Source organism: Haliotis asinina, chromosome 5 (assembly GCF_037392515.1).
Source record: "Haliotis asinina isolate JCU_RB_2024 chromosome 5, JCU_Hal_asi_v2, whole genome shotgun sequence".
NCBI classification, from domain to species: domain Eukaryota; kingdom Metazoa; phylum Mollusca; class Gastropoda; order Lepetellida; family Haliotidae; genus Haliotis; species Haliotis asinina.
The window spans coordinates 3,517,327-3,539,151 of NC_090284.1; the positions used below are offsets into that span (position 1 = coordinate 3,517,327).

General features: G+C 43.1%; 1 protein-coding gene across 1 annotated transcript in view; it reads left to right on the forward strand.

Moving 5' to 3' along the window:
* LOC137283606 (short transient receptor potential channel 7-like) overlaps positions 1 to 16,568 on the forward strand; it is a 93,041-nt gene extending 76,473 nt beyond the window's left edge. Inside the window, exons 10-15 of the mRNA XM_067815198.1 lie at positions 5,706 to 5,797; positions 12,402 to 12,562; positions 13,102 to 13,308; positions 13,991 to 14,114; positions 15,099 to 15,260; positions 15,504 to 16,568. Coding sequence (XP_067671299.1) covers positions 5,706 to 5,797; positions 12,402 to 12,562; positions 13,102 to 13,308; positions 13,991 to 14,114; positions 15,099 to 15,260; positions 15,504 to 15,934 — 1,177 coding nt within the window. The 3' untranslated portion in view covers positions 15,935 to 16,568. The remainder of the gene's footprint in view (positions 1 to 5,705; positions 5,798 to 12,401; positions 12,563 to 13,101; positions 13,309 to 13,990; positions 14,115 to 15,098; positions 15,261 to 15,503) is intronic.
* The last annotated feature ends 5,257 nt before the right edge of the window (positions 16,569 to 21,825 follow it).

Genomic DNA, 21,825 nt, shown 5'->3' on the forward strand with positions numbered 1-21,825 from the left:
CGAGGGCTATAACCTGAAAAAACTCCCTCCTAAATGTTTCCATATCAAAATATATATTCCAATTCATACTAAGCGGCTTACTTTTGAACAACATCCTGTAAGCAGCACGCAGGGGTGGTTATGCTCATTGTCTAATTAATGTTTCTGGTGCCCGAAGTGGGTCTATTTGATGAGCAATCATCAATACGTATTTACTGACGGGCGCACTATGAATAGGAATACCATTAAAGTAAATAAACGTATTTCGAAACCTTCGAAGCAATGAATCATGATTGATTTACCCTAAATAGATATTTCAGCTAAAGTACAACTGTAGGCATATCCAGGTTCCAGTTGCCTGCTTCACAGTTGGTAGATCGTTAGTTCCAAACTCGCTGGCAGGGGAATATACGTGTGTTGCCACCGGAAGCTGTCAGGAGTATTCGCGAATGTCCATTCATACTTCTGGGGGTCTAATTCCTGCAAACACTTTAAGAGTTATGTGCCAATCAGTCAATATTTTGAGATAACATGCGGCGCTATAACGCAATTCAGAGTGACGTTTGCATGTCGGATTTCATTACACTTGATACAAGCTCCTCTTGGCTGAACACTGGCTCGTCTTCCCTTGAGTAGGGGTGCTTCAGGGAGACGACAAGTTGAGCGTTGGGGTCAAGCACGGTACGGAGACATTTAATACTCTTAAAAGATTCAAAAAAGGTGTGTGGAGGGGAAGAAGATAAAAGGTTCAGAGAAAGGGCCATGTGTGCTGGGTTGGCTGCCATGGGGAATGAAAGTGGGACACTCGTAACAGATTTAGGTGGGGAGCTCTTGTAGGACATAGCTGGGTGTTGAGTGGCATGGGTGGGTGAACACTGGAATCTGGGTGCATGTGACGCGGTACACGTGGAGGTGGGGATGTGGCTGAAAAATGCAGTTGAAAGACATACACAAGGATACGATGAACTAGTAGGGGATGGGGAGTGGGAGGGGAGTGATGGGGTGAGGTGAGGTAGAGAACATGGATATAGTGGGATGGAGGGCATATAGGTTTGGGCGAAGTGAGGTAGAGAACATGTTGGTGTGTAATGTACACGTTGATATGGTGGGGTGGAGGGTGCATTGGTTTGGGTGAAGTGAGGTAGAGAACATGTTAGTGTGTAATGTACACGTTGATATGGTGGGGTGGAGGGTACATTGGTTTGGGTGAAGTGAGGTAGAGAACATGTTGGTGTGTAATGTACACGTTGATATGGTGGGGTGGAGGGTACATTGGTTTGGGTGAAGTGGGGTAGAGAACATGTTGGTGTGTAATGTACACGTTGATATGGTGGGGTGGAGGGTACATTGGTTTGGGTGAAGTGAGGTAGAGAACATGTTGGTGTGTATTGTACACGTTGATATGGTGGGGTGGAGGGTACATTGGTTTGGGTGAAGTGAGGTAGAGAACATGTTAGTGTGTACTGTACACGTTGATATGGTGGGGTGGTGGGTACATTGGTTTGGATGAAGTGAGGTAGAGAACATGTTGGTATGTAATGTACCGGTGGATATAGTGGGGTGGCGGTTACGTGAAGTGAGGTAGAGAACATGTTGGAATGAAATGTACAGATGGATATGGTGTAGTGGAGCGTACATTGGGTGGGGAGATGTAAACGTTACTTTCAGGAAAATGTCAGCGGTTTAATTTGTAATAAAAGCAAGTAACAAATATGAGCTGTGGAAATTAATAAAATATCATACGTCAAGCCAAAGGGAGGTCACCGTGTCTCGTGCTTGCCAGGAATGTGCCTGGTTCGAGCCCAAACAGTAGGCTAGTATTACCACTAGAATACACTACCACATCTCTTTCGGGAACCAGTCACTGGTGTAACTCGTACATCACCCAGACCCCCATCCTGGACACCAAGCTCCGGCTGTAACTGGACAAGGGACAATTGATACAAATCCGATAAGGGAAGCTTTTAGATCAACGTTAATGGCGATTGTACGCCCGATAATGAAATTATGTGTTTATGAGGGACATCTGCAGGGGAAGCTACTCGAGTATCCGGTACACAAAGACATTAGCCCAGGGTATGGGGTCAAGCATGGACAGGGGACAACGAGAAATCGAGAAGGGATCCTCACAATTCCTGGCACCCATTCTATGGGATGGAATAGAGAGCTGTGTTGTGATGGAGCGTAGAGGCAGGAGAGACGTGGTAAGGGGTAGGGGCAGCAAAACACTCTTGATATTAAATATACACAAGACAAGACACGCTCCTGTTACGATATTCACGATGTATACATCCCAGGTGATATCTACAATATATACATCCGATGTGATATACGTAAGAGAATATATACTCGTAATGCTATCTCCACAATATACACTAGGACACCTAGTAGTTAACGCGTTCGCTCGTCATGTCGAAGGCCAGGCTGCGATTTTCAACATGGGTAAAATGCGTGACGCCCATCCATTTCTGCCATCCCCCGTCGTGCGGTTGCTGGCATATTACAAAAGCGGCGTAAAACCCAACGTATTCATACATAATAGCGTTGGTATATTAACGAGATACATAGATCTGTATTGTGACTAGCAAGCACCGCTCACCTGCAGTTACAAAAAAGCGAACTGTTCGATATTTCGTCAGAGCATTTCTTTCCCCAGTACATGCTTCAGTGCAGCCAGACATGCTCCCTATCAGTGATGTTAGCAAATCATGAGTCATACTGTCTCAAAATCTCACCACCCCTGCTTTCATATCAAATATACTTTTTATTGATATTTTCCTTCCCTAAATAGTTTCCGTTAGACTCAGGTTCAGACTGTACCAGTTGCAGGAGTGTTTTGCTTGTTAATCCATTCCTGAAAAGAATTCGCTCTATATCTGGGCTATTGTCTTGCTGGAATACCCATTCATCACCACGAAACCTGTTGGGGGAAGATGTTCCAGTACATTGTACGCGGCACTCGTCATGTTACCTCCAAATATACATGATGGTGAGGCGCCAAGTACAGGCACTCCTCTCCACACAACATTATGCCAAATGAATTTCCACGCTGCACACACCAGTTAAAACGTCGTTTCTGCTGTTCAGTTTTTGAAATGGTCTGCATCTTTGTGATGTCAGCCAATCCAAGGCGTGCAAATGCATTCTTATTGTCGTTTTAGGGGAATGAGCTGTTTTAGTTTTTCTATGCCTAATACCGCTGCCGATCTGACTCTTTGATGACATAATCCAGAAGCATCGTTTCTCTTTTCCAAAGGTGATATTGTCTACCACGACAGACAACTCTGGTATTAGTATTAGCTATGGTATGCGGACTTGTCGCCCTTGAATCAAAGCGCAAGTGTGTTTTTCATTGAATATACCCAAAAAGTAGCCATTCAATTTCTGGTGAGTACTGAAGGCTTATGTGGTATTCTGCCCCTCATAAGGGCACATACAATCACAGTCATATTTACCAAAGACAACACACGCTGATTATATGTTATGTACATGACAGGAGTTTAACTGATATGATATACAAAAGGAATATACTCCCGATGTGATACACACAAAATATACGCCTGATATAGTGAGGATACGTAGGTTGTTGTCGTGTCCAAGAACAATCCATCGATCTCAATGCTTCAACCCAGCTTCGTTGACATGACATAAACGCCGAAAATGAAGATAGTCTTTTATGGTGTCTTAGCGCAAAAAAAGCGAATGTCCATCTGGCATTGCCGCAATTGCTTTACTATGTGAATGTTTTGACAAATCGACTAATCCCCTCTCGCCACGCTGAGTTTATGGGAAAGAGTAAGATGAAACTAAACGGTGAGGATCGCTGTGGCAATCAGCGAGATGATTGACTACACCTCTCAAAGACAGGGTCGTAACTCTCGCTTCAGTGCGGGGAGATTTATGTCAGGTAATTATACCCAGACACAGCAGGGGGGTAAGGTAGGGAGGGGCGTAAGATAGGGAGGGGGCTGGGGCGATGAGTTGGTGATGTAATAAAGAAAGTAAGAAACTCGCCCGGAAAGGTGGGCTTGGTTCAATGTTAAGTACAGAACGGAGAGAGGTTTTTGAAAAGGATTTGATGCCACTCAGAAAATGTAGACGGTTTAGTGGTGCGCTATATGGGGAGCACAGCACTTAAGAGGCTTAGAGTACAGAGGTCATCAGACAGATTGGGATCCGTGTTGTGCATCTCCCCTGTGTCTGTCACACGTAACTACACAACTAACAGCGTCTTTCCGCAGGAAGTGTATGGATATTTAAGCTAGCGTCTTGAATTGTAGCAGTTCTACCTCTGGCTCAAGTAGACTGAGCCACAAATAGGTCTAGTCAGTTGTGACTTTTGATGGAGAATCAAGCAATTGTTCATTATGGCGCATTGAACAGTTGACATCCTTTACCATACTGAAATGGTACCGCTACAAATCAGGCCCTTCAGGTTGTCAAATCGACGTCATGGTCAGCACTTAACGGTCGGAAGTCTTCCGGCAATACACTCATTCATTCTAGAGGCGAGTCGTCAGCCACTTGCCAGAATGGCTGCAAGCTACAACTTCTGAGCAAAGACCTTCTTCGGCAGGTTTTGAATATGTCAACAATTACACTGAGAATGTGTTAATCAAACTGAAAATTGATTTCTTTTACTGTGGACATTAATAAGCCTGCATGTATCTTCCACCGATGTACTCACGTGTGATGTCGATGGACACAGCACTTGGTGCTGGGGCTGGATGTGAGGGGAGGTATTGATCCAGCAGCCAAATAAATATATTACACATGGGAACACTGGTAATTGCTATGCTGGAAATTTCGTTTAATATGTGCATAGAATATCACACAACATTTCCTGGTGATTTACGTTTTTTGACAGACTGACATTTAGGTTTTCAGTTTGTATAACGCAATCCATTTTTGGTATCCAAACAAAGTGCATAATAGGGTACATGCATCTAATGGTAGCCTTAGCTGCGGGACCGCTCTGTTTTCATTATAAATATGGTAAACGATGAGCCATCAGCTCTGATTTAAACATTAAAGTTCCCATTCATCCATAAATACACGGCCTGGCGTACATCATAACATCGCTTCATTGCCCCGCCATCACGCTCTTCAATGTCTTATATAAAACTAAATATCTCTTAGCTTAATATCAGCTACATGTTTACCGCACGTGGCCCACTGAAGGACACGGTCTGACCATGTCGGGCATCTGTCAAATGACCTCCACCCCCTTGCTCGTATCTCCATCTTATACCTACCCACAACCTCCAGCACCACCCCAACCCACCGCCATCCCAAATGTCTTTCCTTACTCGGCGGAATTAAGCCGTGAGCAGAGGTGTGTCGTGCCTACACCGAGTACTGGTTCTTATTGTGTGTTCCGCGGAACTGTGTCATTGTATCGGGTAGATCTAACAGGTACGTCGCATAGCACACCACAACATGCCAGTCACATGATCATGTCCCCCCCCCCCCCCAAACACACACACACCCACCCATTCTATTCTGACCTTGACCGTGGTGCCCAACAGTCCCACTCCTCGAAACACGTACCATCTATCCACACTCTCTTCTCTCCTTCAAATAGTACTTCCTATTGCCCGTAATATGGTAATATGCACTCTTCCCCACACAGCGCTCACCCTGTTTTTACCACGATGACTAATTGTCTCTCACATTAATAAATTGTCTCTATCCGTCTATCATTGTCTCACTTCTCTCTGCTGTAGGTTGCGACAGACGTTCTACAGCCTGTTCTGGTCCATGTTCGGCCAAGTGAGCATGAGTGACATCACTGTCATGCACCCGGAACCGGATGGAGGTGAGTGCGCAGCACCTTTCCCGGCATCCTCGAGCTCCTCTCTAGAATACCATTACAGTAGGCCTAACGATTAATCATTCTAACGAAGCGACGGAGGCTGCTTTAGGCTGTTGGAAATAACAAATTCATTCACTTCCTGTAACATCTGGGATTGTGTAGCACAAACTGATTTAGATTTTTGACGCTTGTATCAGATTTGAGGACACAAAGTGGGCTGCAAACATCAGAGGGAAGTTATGCCCCCTTAGGCTCGAGAGGATTCGATAATCGTGGAATCGTTCAATACATAGCTTCCGAATCTTTGATCCTTGGTTTTCTCGCAAGCTGATACGCTCTGATAAATTTGAAATGCTGATCAAAGCGATCAAACAGGTTTACGCCCTCTCGTATGCTAGAAGTCTCAATTAATGATTATTTACATATATGTTTACTTTTGCGTGCATTTTCATCAACATGATAATGTGCACACATTGCATGGTAAGGTTGACAATCTGACTTTTAGTACGGAAAGGCAATCACTACCGACATGTCTTTGTAAAGCCATAATATCGGAACCAAACAATTATATATTCCCTTCGAGCTAGAATCAACAATGAACGCTGAAATTGGGTAGTGAATCAGTACCCCGCTTTTAGTGGGAGAATGCTCTTCTACAATGCTAAAATATTCCGAACTACTTCACGACCTGAACGAGAACAGTATGCAGTATTTTCAAACAATGTGTGACCCTGGTGAGCTGTTAGTGGAGACAGAATCTTATGTAGTGTACGAAGATCGCTGGATGAAACATTTAACTGACTGCACATACATTGGACAAATATATAGGCTAAAGTAGGATGAGTCCAGGAGCATCAGGTTTACTGAAAAGCAAAAGAAATGCAAGGTTCGAAAAAATGAAATCTCACATAAGTAAGCGTTCATGTTTATGTCTCTTATTTAAAAACCTTGACAAAAGTTAGTTGCGTTTCTTTTGCTGTTCAGTACATACATACATACATACACACACACACACACACACACACACACACACACACACACACACACACATACATACATACATACATACATACATACATAACACTACGAGTAACTTTTTTTTACATTTGCCAGACTAACAAGGAAATGCATTTGTATGTCACGTGATTCTGTCTAGGTTTCCGTATCACACTACTTTAGTCTTGATGAAAGTACGTACACTGACAAACTACCATCATTAAGGTACTTATGCATGATCATCGAGGATCTGGTTCACCAAATGGTGCTGGCACTACAACTGTCTTAAACCCATGAAAAATCTGTGTATTACTTCAGCAGTGACGTAACGATCGCTTTGTTCAAGTGACTCTGTTCAGTCACACGAAGACCTTAGACCTGAGATCAGGAGACCTACGCGGACTAAATATTGTCTTCTGTGACAGAGATGCTGTTCGGGGGACAGACCGACACCCTCCGGAGGCCTCAGCAAGGTTTTGAAGTTCATGCAGTGTGTTGTAGAACGTAGATAGATATAATGTCCTCTTGCAGGCTATGTATCCAGCGTTGTGGGCGGCGGCAAGGGAGGAGGAGGTAGGCGTGTCTTATGACGTCTTATTGCCATTTACCCTTTGTTCACCGTGTGTATTGGCGTTCCAGTTAGGTCTCTACAGCGTGACCTAACATCATCCGTCCACATCGTATAACACCATGTTTATGCACTAGAGTGGCTTGCCCTTTCTTGCTCTTAGCCACTAAAGCAAGCAGCCCTGCCTGCGTGTGGCTGCGTATGTGCGTGTGTATGCGTGTGCGTTCTGAGGTCTTCTGAGGCGATCAGCTTTAGGGGTGTCACTTTCAGCCGTCCTAACCTCGTCTTTGCAGTAAAAAAATGTCAAGTTCTAGACAGTGAGCGTGGCGACATATACTGTACCGACGGCAGCAAACGAGATCCGAACACGGCCCCAGGTACTTGGCATGTGTGTCCTAGCTTCTAGAGGCGACGGCAGCTAGTGTAACTATAGACAGTGTTGTGTCACATGCTTGCTGAATGTGCATGCGTCCAGTGGTCCTGTTGCTAGAGGGGGCTGTTCCGTAGCAGTTGTTCTGTGACTCCACCAACGACGTCAATAGCTTGATGACATATGTCGTCATTATTTAAATCAGTGTGACTGCACCCGGAATTGCGTAAGAAGTGTGCCCAAAACACCTTTAAACACAAAGGAAAATTTATGAATTATTAATAATAACATCCCTGCATTTTTGTTCAGTGTTATTAAAGTCCTGTATATTTCTGACACAAAATATATAATATGTAGTGACTATTTTACGATCAGTCTTGACCCGTGTTATATGTTCTTGAGATACTGGGCAGCCAGTGACGACAAACATGTCTCGAAGTGCAGTGAGTTTAGATTTGAGTAAACAGGGCGAGTGGGTACCAATAAAGGACCATGAATGTCCTCACTAATCATATAACCTGTCACTGAACAACCAACATGTACAACATATAGGCAAGATCGTATTCTTCAACGCCTGATCGGGAAGACGTTCAGTACGACCAAGAGTATGACTAGACCACAGTGTTTTGGTATTGATGCGACAAAGAGTATGACGAGATCACGGTTATGGCTATTGTCTGACAAAAAAGTATGACGAGACCACCGTTTTTGGTATTGGTACAACAAAGAGTATGACGAGACCACGGTTATGGCTATTGTATGACGAGATCACGGTTATGGCTATTGTATGACGAGACCACGGTTATTGCTATTGTATGACGAGACCACGGTTATGGCTATTGTATGACGAGACCACGGTTATGGCTATTGTCTGACAAAAAAAGTATGACGAGACCACCTTTTTTGGTAATGGCACAACAAAGAGTATGACGAAACCACGGTTATGTCTATTGTATGACGAGACCACGATTATGGCTATTGATGCGACAAAGAGTATGACAAGACCACGGTTATGGCTATTGATATGGCAAAGTGTATTACAAGATCACGGTTATGGCTATTGGTATGACTAAGAGCATGACACTGTCACTGTTATGGCTGTCGGAACAACCATGAGTACGACCAGATCATGCTACTGACAAGACCCATTACGATACCACTGCATGATCAATACATACACACTGGATCAGCGATACAAGGACTTTTAAATAGGGTTTGGGTTTTCACATGTGACAATATTTACGACTATAGCTGTCACATAATTTATCACGATATATATGATGATACTCGTTTATACAATAATACCCATGACAATATATACAACATGAATTATGATATGTAAAATTATATACTGCACTATATGTATGAGAAAAATTCCAGCAAGATGAATGAACGTATATGCGACAATAGCCATGATAAGAACCTATCCAAAATGTATGCATACGACAATACATGTGACAATACACACAACAATATCTCTGATAACATATACAACAAATCTACGATAATATATGCAGTAAACATCATATGTACAACAATATTTTGACTATTTACAGCAATATCTATGATGATATGTACAAGATCCCTGACAATATAAATATAAGATCCATAGCAATGTATACAACAATATCTATGACAAAACATTGTTCGTACAAAAACGGTGTCATCTTTCTTGGTCTTTCGTCTCTCACTCGTCTCCTGTTTCTGTCTATCATCTGTCCGCCTCTCTCTCTTACTGGGGCAGATGAGAAAGTGAGCGGAAGAGACAACTGGACAGAGACGGTTTCTCTCTCTCTCTCTCTCTCTCTCTCTCACTCGCTCTCTCTCTCTCTCAGCTTGATGTTTCTATCAGTCGCTCTATTATCGCTGTCTTTATCGGTCTCACTATTCTATAGTCTCTCACTCTCTTTTATCCACACTACATGTGTCTCTCTGTCTTGACTTCTATAACGCAATCCCCGACTCACTATTCTATAGTCTCTCACTCTCTTTTATCCACACTACATGTGTCTCTCTGTCTTGACTTCTATAACTCAATCCCCGACTCACTATTCTATAGTCTCTCACTCTCTTTTATCCACACTACATGTGTCTCTCTGTCTTGACTTCTATAACGCAATCCCCGACTCACTATTCTATAGTCTCTCACTCTCTTTTATCCACACTACATGTGTCTCTCTGTCTTGACTTCTATAACGCAATCCCCGACTCACTATTCTATAGTCTCTCACTCTCTTTTATCCACACTACATGTGTCTCTCTGTCTTGACTTCTATAACTCAATCCCCGACTCACTATTCTATAGTCTCTCACTCTCTTTTATCCACACTACATGTGTCTCTCTGTCTTTACTTCTATAACTCAATCCCCGACTCACTATTCTATAGTCTCTCACTCTCTTTTATCCACACTACATGTGTCTCTCTGTCTTGACTTCTATAACTCAATCCCCGACTCACTATTCTATAGTCTCTCACTCTCTTTTATCCACACTACATGTGTCTCTCTGTCTTGACTTCTATAACTCAATCCCCGACTCACTATTCTATAGTCTCTCACTCTCTTTTATCCACACTACATGTGTCTCTCTGTCTTGACTTCTATAACTCAATCCCCGACTCACTATTCTATAGTCTCTCACTCTCTTTTATCCACACTACATGTGTCTCTCTGTCTTGACTTCTATAACGCAATCCCCGACTCACTATTCTATAGTCTCTCACTCTCTTTTATCCACACTACATGTGTCTCTCTGTCTTGACTTCTATAACGCAATCCCCGACTCACTATTCTATAGTCTCTCACTCTCTTTTATCCACACTACATGTGTCTCTCTGTCTTGACTTCTATAACGCAATCCCCGACTCACTATTGTCTAGGATGTGTTGGATAAGATGGAGTGTTACTTCATATTGTATTTTATGTCGACTTGCGTTTTTTGGGTAGCTTATGTCCACATATTTTGGGGGCATTTAAGTATTAGCCATATTTCATAAGCAGCATAGAATAACGCTGATGAGATAGCTAAGAATATTTAAGACGCAGTTATGTGTTTGTCATACATTATGTACAATATATTCATGCAGTTAACCGTCGAATAGGATAGCACCTATATTCATAGATGTGGCATATGGTCACCTGGTAAATTGGTAGTACATCTTATAGACCACAATGACATAACTAATACCGCGCTAAATACCCGTGACTAAACAGGTATACATAACAACCATCACAGTATCAGCAACCCTTCGGGATAGTTCCTGATTCTGTCAACAAGCAACAATAACACTTCTAGCAAATACTTGTCAACCATGTTTGCTATACAGGCTGTAGGCAAGACGTCTATCCAGGGTACAGGGGCTCACCTTCTTGTATCTATGATAAACCATTGCCTTATGCTGCAGCAGTTTCCCATGCTGGCCGGAGCCCAGTATTGTTGCTAGAGTGCCTCGTGTCGTTAAAGCGTCCGTATTTGTGAGATCGCCGCCTGTTGGTCTGAGCGTACTTTGTTGTCCGAGGGCCTGTTGTCACTGTCGCTCATGTTGCCAGTATGCAGTTTGTTGTCAGAGTGTATCGTTGCATTACGGCGCGTTGTTTTTTTTGTCTAATGACCTCTTGTCTTTTGTGTAATAGTGTCTCAGTTTTGGTTGCCTTTTGTCACTGTCCCTTGCTTGTCACCCTTCATTCTCGTGGCTGTTTCACAGTACTGTTGTATGTTTTCATTATTGAGATTTTCAGTTGCATTCATTGTCACTTTCTACTCTGTGTACGTGCAAATAGTTTACTTCGGTGTTGTCAGTGTTTTGGAGGGTCAGTGTCGTGATGCCGACATTAGTGGCTTCAGGACATACTGTCACGGGTAGGAACGTATTGATTTCACTGCGATGTATCTTGAATAACTCGTGTACCTAGTGGTATACCTGCCATGCCACGGTATCTACGGTAAGTATGTTTTGGTATGTCCAAAGTGCTGCATGCGTACGTAAGTTACGTATTGTTTGACCCATGGTGCCACTTTATCCATCGTAGGTACGTATTGGTAGACCTTTGTTGCCACTTTGTTGACCTGGAATGCCGCTTTATCATCCGTGCATTGTATTTTGTTACCTGTGGCGCCACTCATCAACCGTAAGTATGGGTTGCTTATCCTGTAGTGATAGATACATCTTATCAACGTTTTGCTACCCGTGATGCCAGGTTGTCGACAGTCGGTACACGTTTCTCTCCTTACATAAAACTTCTACAGTGAACTATAATTGTTGTCGCTGTGTTAAAGGTAGGTGTGTGTTGGTATGATATATGTATCATGGGGAAATGTGCAACTGCGTTTACCTTGAGCAAGTATAATTAGGTATGAATAGATTACGTTCCAACTAAGGTGTATTGGTGTATTATTGGTTCTACTGGAACATTTAGATCACGGAAGTGACTGACACCCAGGGTGTGGCGCGTTATATCGTTGTCATTTAAATACTAATGTTTCAATACAACTGATACCCACTCTGAATAATGACCCAAGAGCATTAAAGCGAAATTTATGTTAATTCTGTCTACTTTTTCTGCAACTGCTGCCTTCAGGTTTCTGCTGAGACTAAGCGTTATCACTGACCAGCAGTACCATATCCGTGTCAACGATGACGTGACGATGACGTAACTGCTGTATGATGTTTCAGTGTTCAAGTCCACCTTGTACGGGTCGTCGCACCAGGACAGCAGCACGTCCATCGTTGAGAGTGTCGGGATGTACCTCTTCGGCATCTACCACGTCGTCATCATCATCGTCCTCATCAACATGCTCATAGCTATGATGAGCCACTCCTTCGAAGACATTCAGGTAGGGTGGTGGGAGCGTTAATCATGCCACCTCAAAGAGAGGTGTTCAGGGATTGGGTTCCATATTGATAATCGGGACGGGTATCAGCAGAAGCTTTTGCCATGAAGACTAATGTACTACGCAAAGGTAGGGATTTGGGAAAGTTTCTGTGCTTTATATTCCCTATTGAAATTTCGGGTGAAAACAGCGATCTGGGATAATGTTGTTTTTTATGGAAATAATTTGGTAGTAAGTAAGGTCGTGGGATAGTGTTCTTAAAGGAAACTTCGGTAGAGGATAGCCGGCTAGGAACTGGGTAATGCTGGCAAATTTGGATTTGAACGTAGTGGAATGAAAATTGGACTGCGTTTGAATCCGAGTTTCTACCCTAATAAGCGCTTACAACCATCGCCATACTCTTGTTCGTGAACTTCCGGAACTGTCACAACGTCTCCAACGTTTCTCCAATATCGCACTGTCGTGTCGTGACATACCGAAACAGTTGCCTAAGCGACCTTAAACTGAACCCCTCACTTACACAGAACCTGGCGGTGTTTCAGACCGACTGCGACGTGGAGTGGAAGTTCGCCCGTACAAAACTGTGGCTCAACTACATGGACGAGGGTAGCACCCTACCGGTGCCCTTCAACATGATCCCGACGCCCAAGTCCTTCTATTATGTGTATATATTCTTTAAAGACTTGGTAAAACATAGCAAAAACGGATTCCTAGAATATGAAAAGAATAGAAAGCAGACGTTTCTCAAGGTAAGTGTAATATTACGGCTTAATAATGCTATCCTTGTAGCTTTGGTTTGAGACAGAATATGTCGCTCCAGTTGACGCTCCAAAATGTATTTCATTATAATTTTTTCAGCAATGTTTAAAAAACCGAAATATTCAGCAAAAGAGCCACGAAAGATCACAATTACGAATTGATAGACGAGTGTGCGCCTTCAGCACTCCTGCTGCCTGAGAATATTAATATAACGGGGAGTTAAAGGCACCTCAATTAATATTCGTATAAAACACAAACATAGGATGAGTATGTACTTCACCCTGACATTAAGTAGTTTCCATCTCCAATTAGAAAGTAGTACTGAAACAAGCGATCACATAATCAACACACTGCGATGGGACAGCCAGCGTTCGCAGAACAGCTGACATCACCTCACTGAGCACTCCCCTACTGGAGAGGTGTTTCATAGGCGCTACATTGAGATACACGTGGCGCCGTGGAAACATCTACCTAGTGGGGGCAGCAATACGTCACACCGACATAGAATAGGTAGTATATGTAGCCAGCGCTAATTAAGTCATCAGTTGTGGCATAAGCTTGAAGAATTATGTCTCATGTTAAAGCAGTATAGAGAGAAATTTGCAGATGAATATGGCTTGGCGTGATGATTTTACGACACTTCTAAATCTTTTTTTCTCTTTGCACTTACAGAAACGTCGTGAGACAGTTTGCAAAACGCTGGAACTAAAGCCTGACGAGACGTCATATATAGACATCATGCACAGGCTGGTAAAGAGATACCTCTTCAAGCTGGAGAGAGCTAAGGATGAAACCGGTACGTAGGTAACGACGGGATAGGGATGACAGTGACCAGAGACACGAGTAGCGTAGAATCTGTCTTATAGTCTCTGTGTGTGAGAGAATAGAGCATTTTAATAGAGGCTGCTTGAATAACATTGTTTGATATACATACAATGGTGAATGCTTGATTACAGTTTAAGTTTCAGTTGACATGGGACGAGTCCGTGTCGAGCATATTGGCTGGACTATACTGTCTGCTCAGTGGAATATATACCTGCCGGAAGCTTGCATCCAGTGTTTGCCCATAACCCTGAAAACACATAGGTCCTAGCTTCCTACCCAGAACCATAACAAGTTTTGGGTCCTGATCAGAATGTGGAGGCGCTACATTTTAGCTACGATATAAGTATTTCCCAGCAAACAAAAAGGGTGACGACTAACAAACTGATGGGTTAAAGAGTTTACTTCAAGTAGAAACTTCAACTAGAAATTACTGAATGATATTTTCTGAAAATGATACCCTTTGTCACCTACAGAAAACAAAAGCTATAGGTCCGAATGGTTTTCAGTCGGCTTCGGGCCTAAGGACCGACGTTAATTTCGAAAGTTGCTTACACCCATATTATGTTAAATTTTCTATTTCTCACATATGTTTAAAAAACACTTGATATGATGTAAAGTTTCGTTTAGCCAAAGATTCAAGTAAAAACAAAATGTACTTCATTCCGTGTAAATCGCGTCCATGGTTCATATCTTGACAGCTTATGCCCATCCTTGAAAAGTAAAAGTAGAACTCTGCATTTTCTATATTGCCAGGTTAATGTTTTAACAAAACTCACTACAATCACATACAAAAAGTTGTGTTCCTGGTACCCAGTAAATTATGTGGCACCTGAATTGTAAACCAGACAATGATACAGAACACTGAGCACTTCCATGTCGAACAGCAAGTGAACATCCGCATCATTCCACTGCTACCTTCTGCTCCATTTAGTGGTTTTTACCTTGTATTAACCAGCAGCAATAAAAGACATGGGGAACATGCGAGCGGAGGAGGTTGAGTTCATAGAAGCCCCTGAAGTGCCCCCGCCGCCAATACCAACCGACACGCCTAGTCGGATACCCTTCGCCACGCCCCCTATACCAGAAGAGGAAGGGGAGGATAACTCTAAATCTGACGGTGAGAGGTTCATTCTGAAATTTACATCTGGTCATCGACAACAATATATGACATACACCTTCAATCAAGCAGCCATCGTCGATTGCGTCGTTTATGTCAAACAAAATAGTTACCATGAACAGTTTCGTGCCTCAGTGAATAGTCATCATGAGCAGTGTCGTCCACATTCAATGTAGTTGCAACCTCCGACAGAGTCGTCATGTTTGGAAACTGTTGAAGTAGTAACTGCCGTCACTGTTGCAGGTCGGGCCACCGCCATGTCAAAGAGAAAGAGCAGTAACAGGAGTCATCACACCCGACGAACATCCATGGCCAGTGTTCCCATGACAACGACCCTGGCTATCCCCCAGCTGGACGCCATCCAGAGGTCACAGAAGCTCCTTGACGTACGACTCCAGCACCTACAGGCGAACAGCAAGGAGAACAACCGTCTCCAAGACGATGTAGAGTTCATACGCAAACTGATGACAGAGAACCAAAAGGCTTTGTGCAATGTGGTGCAGGCTTTGGCCAACATTCAGGGCGAAATTGTCAACTTGGCTCAGTGCCTAAAGCCAGCACCGAAGCCCCAGTCAAACGCCATTCCTAACGCTCACGGTCAGACTAACGCGGTGTCGTCCAATCGTGCTTCCAGGAAGAGGTCGGGTCCTGAGGAGGACGACACCAAGGTATGACAGTGAGACGAGGTGGACATCGTGTTCCAGATGTGGAGGTGTATTAGAAGGCGATATGTGATACCGAGAGGCGACTCACGGTCGCTCGGTCACCTGGCCTTCCGCTGGATATTGCTACCGGGTGTATAGGACTCTATTTGAAGTACCTAGCTACTCCAGGCACACAAGCAACATGTCGATATTTATGCTGTCGTGAGATTAAGGGCGCCAAGATGTTGAGTTCTGTAGTGCGGGCACTACACATCCCCGGGCACATGTCGTCACTCGTCACGATGACCAGAGTGGACACATGACGTCATATTGTTCCTGTGCGAGTATGACGTCACAGTTTCCCAGTGTGAGCACATGTGGTCAAGGTGTCCGTGTGATCACATCATAAACATTAACAATGTATCTACAGGGGACAGCTTCAGTAGTGAATTCTCGGCATCCGTTGTCGCCAGCAGCTCCTGCTAGGTATCGCTACACACGTAATCGGCCTTGACCTTCAACGAATGTGTCCGGACGTTGTGGTGGTGGATTCCTTGAGCTACGTTGTTATTGAGAATGGCAGGGATATTATACTGTACCGTGCGCTCGATCACGACCACGGATATATATACATGCTGACGGCACCAATATAATTTATTTATTTTCTTTCTAGTTACTTCGTGAGATGTCAATGTGCATGTATCTGAAGCTGGTCTGAGAGCCCATTGTGACCTTCCACCCAAATAGCTACCCTTTCTTTGAATAATAGTAATCTGCGTTGTATGATATGATAACGAACGAAATCTTTATTTTAGCTTTGCTGTTTGCTGTACGTGTCTTTGTGTTACGTGTGTTGACCTTTAGCATTCAGGTGTGGTCCGTTGTGTTTCATCCTCAGCAACATATGTGTGTTTTAAAGTTGACAGTGTTTTAACGTTGCGATCCCTTATTCAGCGATGACTTACCATGGCTTTCAATTACTGTAGAAGATTCTTAGAATCTCGGCAAGTTTCTCTGACATCTCCCACTAGGCTCCCACGCCAGGCTCCATGGATATAATATACCAGTATTTAGAAGATAGATAGACAACCCCTTTTTTATTTCTGTGTGGTTATGTTGGCGGATTGAGGATCTGAATATAGCCACAAAAAGTCTTAACATGCATTGTGTTCAATACAAACTCTAGCTCTTTCAGGAACATAATTAACAGGTATGCACCCCACAGATGAGTTCTAACCATTACATATGCTGAGTGGCTCCACAATTAAGTTTGGCAATTCACAGCATGCACTAGCACCGATTAGATTAATTATTTCCAAACACACGCATGTATTCATCACTTCATTGTAGTTAACTTTCATCAGCCAAAGTCTTGAAGGTACCAATACCAGTCTGTGATACCTGCTCTCTGCGAGCCCTGAGCAGCTGTTATAGAGACTCTCCTCTGTGCAAACAGATTAATAGATGTGTGATCAGTCATGCATACCAACACAGTGTTGTTACATAGACCAGCCTTGAACACAGCCCATGTACACCCACGGATTGTGTGACTATATACACCAAGCGAGAAGACAGCACCAAATGTCTGTATATCTGTAAACACCAACTTTAAACTGAGTTGTATGCGCCAAGAGAGTATGTGTATAGTGTGTACAGTCATTATCATGAAGTGTGTGTATCTACACGCATGACTGAGAGTACGTCATTATATCTGAGCTGCAAGATATGTATTACAGAGTGTGAGTAGAGATACATATGTGTACATGCATATAGCATCGTATACCTTGATGCAGCCAGATGCAGCACATGTAATGGACGCGGAAGCGTGATACAGAAGGGTTGTGAAGTCAAGGACACTGCAATTCGGTTGAGTTGGGTAGGGTGGGGCGGGGATCACGTCAGGTGAACCTTCTAATTAACCAATCAGGATCGAGGCTTCTATATTATTAAACCGATCGGGCGAATAGCTTTTTACAAGCATTCCTTTATCTCGAAAGTGATGACAGTAGAAGAGTTAGAACGAGCAAAAGTAAATCTGCGCCACTGTGTTGTAGATATTACTTCCGGTCGTTTCTGAGCACCATGGTATATACACACATGCCTTTTGAGTGTATGTTTGTATTTTGTTGCAGTAACTTTTGCTAGTGTCGAAACTTCCAAATAGCGGTGTAAAGAAATAAATTGCTTTGGATAGCTGATACGACTCGAGAACACTATCATTCATTGTGAAGTGTTCGTCTGACGTGACCTTATAAAGAGATGTGATTGTAATGAGTGCCATGCGTGATTGTCCAGCATCGTTAGTAGTTAGTTCATGTCACGATTAACCATTAGACTGACAGATTTCAGACACCCGCAATCTCAAACGTCTTGAACAAACTTGCTAGGGTTGAAGATTTGTCATATACAGCTCTGTTAGATGCTTTCAAAACCGTGGTTAATGACCATGGGAACACATATCCGTCAGCATCAAGTAGCTCTAGTTTATTTCAGTTTGTAGTTACAATGACTATCATCGTAACTGTCCTTCAGATGAGCCGGAAATGTTAGCAAATGGCGTATAACCATGGCCGCCGTCCGCCAGTCACCGGAAGTAGGGTGTACTCACTATGCTAGTTACCAACAGTTCTAATGGAGGTACCCTGCTCTGCAACATTCAATGGCACGTGTATTTATAAACGCCTAACTGCCTGGCCGACACATGCATGCACTTAATAAGTAAAGGTCTTTGTAATTTTATGGTTAGTGCAGAAGACATGAGGGTTGTCTCCGCATGGGCACAATTCGATCCAGAAGACGATCTTTCTGTGACAATGCCTTCTGATTTGATGCAGCTGAGTGAGCGGGAGTACCACTGTTGTAGTAGAGTAGATTTGTGCTTGAAATCATATTGTGGCTGACTAATTTGTCATCGTTCTTGTGCTTTTTGAGATATTTTGTGTCGTAAATTTAGACAATGCGAATATGGTTGGTAATGTGTTTGCCCCGTCAAATGCTGTTATACCTCGTCGACAGGTACCCCCGACACACCCTGATGTGGCGGTGTTGAGGACAGCACTCTGTTACTGTTGACATGGGTTTACGACCATATTTCTTTTATGATAGAACACACGCTCTGCTCTCTCAGCTTCTCCAACTCACCCCCTCCCCCCTGACTGATTCACACGCGCGCGCGCGCACACACACACAGAGAGAGAGAGAGAGAAAGAGAGAGAGAGAAACCGTCTCTGTCCAATTGTCTCTTCCTCTCACTTTCTCATCTGCCCCAGTAATTGTCATCTATGACTGTTTTCCCTATCTATTCCAGTGTGACGCTTACTAGAATTCCCCCACATCTTTGTACGCGTTCCTAGTAAAGTAGATCACACAGCAAGGGGTTGGTGGGAAGATGTTAATGTGCTAAAGGATATAACAGATCACACAGCAAGGGGTTGGTTGGAAGATGTTAAGGCGCTAAAGGATATAACAGATCACACAGCAAGGAGTTGGTGGGAAGACGTTAAGGTGATACAGGATATTAGATCACACAGCAAGGGGTTGGTTGGAAGACGTGAAGGTGCTAAAGGATATTAGATCACACAGCAAGGGGTTGGTGGGAAGATGTTAAGGCACTAAAGGATATAACAGATCACACAGCAAGGGGTTGGTGGGAAGATGTTAAGGTGATACAGGATATTAGATCACACAGCAAGGGGTTGGTGGGAAGATGTTAAGGTGATACAGGATATTAGATCACACAGCAAGGGGTTGGTGGGAAGATGTTAATGTGCTAAAGGATATAACAGATCACACAGCAAGGGGTTGGTGGGAAGATGTTAAGGCACTAAAGGATATAACAGATCACACAGCAAGGGGTTGGTGGGAAGATGTTAAGGTGATACAGGATATTAGATCACACAGCAAGGGGTTGGTGGGAAGATGTTAAGGTGATACAGGATATTAGATCACACAGCAAGGGGTTGGTTGGAAGATGTTAATGTGTTAAAGGATATAACAGATCACACAGCAAGGGGTTGGTGGGAAGATGTTAAGGCACTAAAGGATACAACAGATCACACAGCAAGGGGTTGGTGGGAAGATGGTAGGGTGATACAGAATATTATATCACACATCAATGGGTGGGTGGGAAGATGTTTAGGTGGTACAGGATATTAGATCACACATCAATAGATGGGTGGGAAGACGTTAAGGTGATACAGAATATTATATCACACATCAATGGGTGGGTGGGAAGATGTTTAGGTGGTACAGGATATTAGATCACACATCAGTAGATGGGTGGGAAGATGTTAGGGTGATACAGAATATTGTATCACACATCAATGGGTGGGTGGGAAGATGTTAGGGTGATACAGAATATTATATCACACATCAATAGATGGGTGGGAAGATGTTAGGGTGATACAGAATATTATATCACACATCAATGGGTGGGTGGGAAGATGTTAGGGTGATACAGAATATTATATCACACATCAATAGATGGGTGGGAAGATGTTAAGGTGGTACAGAATATTATATCACACATCAATGGGTGGGTGAGAAGATGTTAGGGTGATACAGAATATTATATCACACATCAATAGATGGGTGGGAAGATGTTAGGGTGATACAGAATATTATATCACACATCAATAGATGGGTGGGAAGATGTTAAGGTGATACAGGATATTAGATCACGCAGAAAGGGGTGGGTGGTAAAGTGTAATGGTGGTACAGGATATTAGATCACGCTAAAAAGGGTGGGTGGCAAAGTGTAATGGTGGTACAGCGTCTACATATCGCCCTATTGACTTCTGTTGAAGACACGCCATGTGGCATCCTCGTTTCCTTTCATAGTGGTGTGCAGTAGTTTACGTTGCTTCTGTAGCGTCATCAGCAACTGCTGAGGTAACTCCACATTAACATTTTTGATGCAATACACACGATGGCAACGTCATTAACTGTTTTCAAGAAACAATATGCAAATTTTGATAGCGTTCCCATAACCTTATACTTGTCTATACCCAGTTACGTAAGGAGGGCAGTCTTGTGCAGAGTGTGTTGACTCCTCCTCTGCTAGCGACGCCACTCGCCTGGTTCCCTCCACGATGTCAGCCACACCATGTGTAGCTCCTAGAACCGGGACGATCACTAAAGCTGATTTTGAAACGTTCTTTTATGCCTGTGTACAGTCCACAGATTTTAATAGCTCAGTTCTGGTAACCGACGTGACGAACATATGAACCCACGTATAAAGCCATGACCCCATGTATTATTTTTAACAAGTCTCGCATTCCAGGAACTATGGATTACGATATATGAGTATATTTTATAACACATAAGGTATCCCTATGATCATCTATGACGTAAGAACACGGACATGTCCCGCACATTTGTTGACTTGTGTTGCTGTACAGACCTACAGCACTTTGGTGTGACTATATTACAAAGAAGGGATTTCTTATGGTCACATGTGATTAATCCATAAGATCAATAAATGAGATATTATGCACATTATGCGCATATTATGCACAACAGAGATGACAAAACCAAACCAGACGTTCATGTTATGACGTTATAACACGTACATCAGACTTGTACACGTGTTATGTTATATGAACGAACACTCATATAGGACATGTAGATATTACCTTAAACTGTATATGAAATATGGCAGGATTTAGGCAGTTCAGCTTCAAACAAGAATATGCTAGATAGGTCTTTCAGAAAACTCTGTTACTACTTGACTGGTGGGAACCTGGTGACTATCGCTCGCCAGTAGCTGGGATTTTTGTCTGAAATCAGAGTGTACTGGTTCGCCCTATTAGATGATATTCTTACAAGTTGGATGGAATTTGTTGCTATGTTTACGAAAATAATTTATTGATTGAATAAATGTTTGAAATAACATTGACTATTATAAAGGAATAAACTTCCAG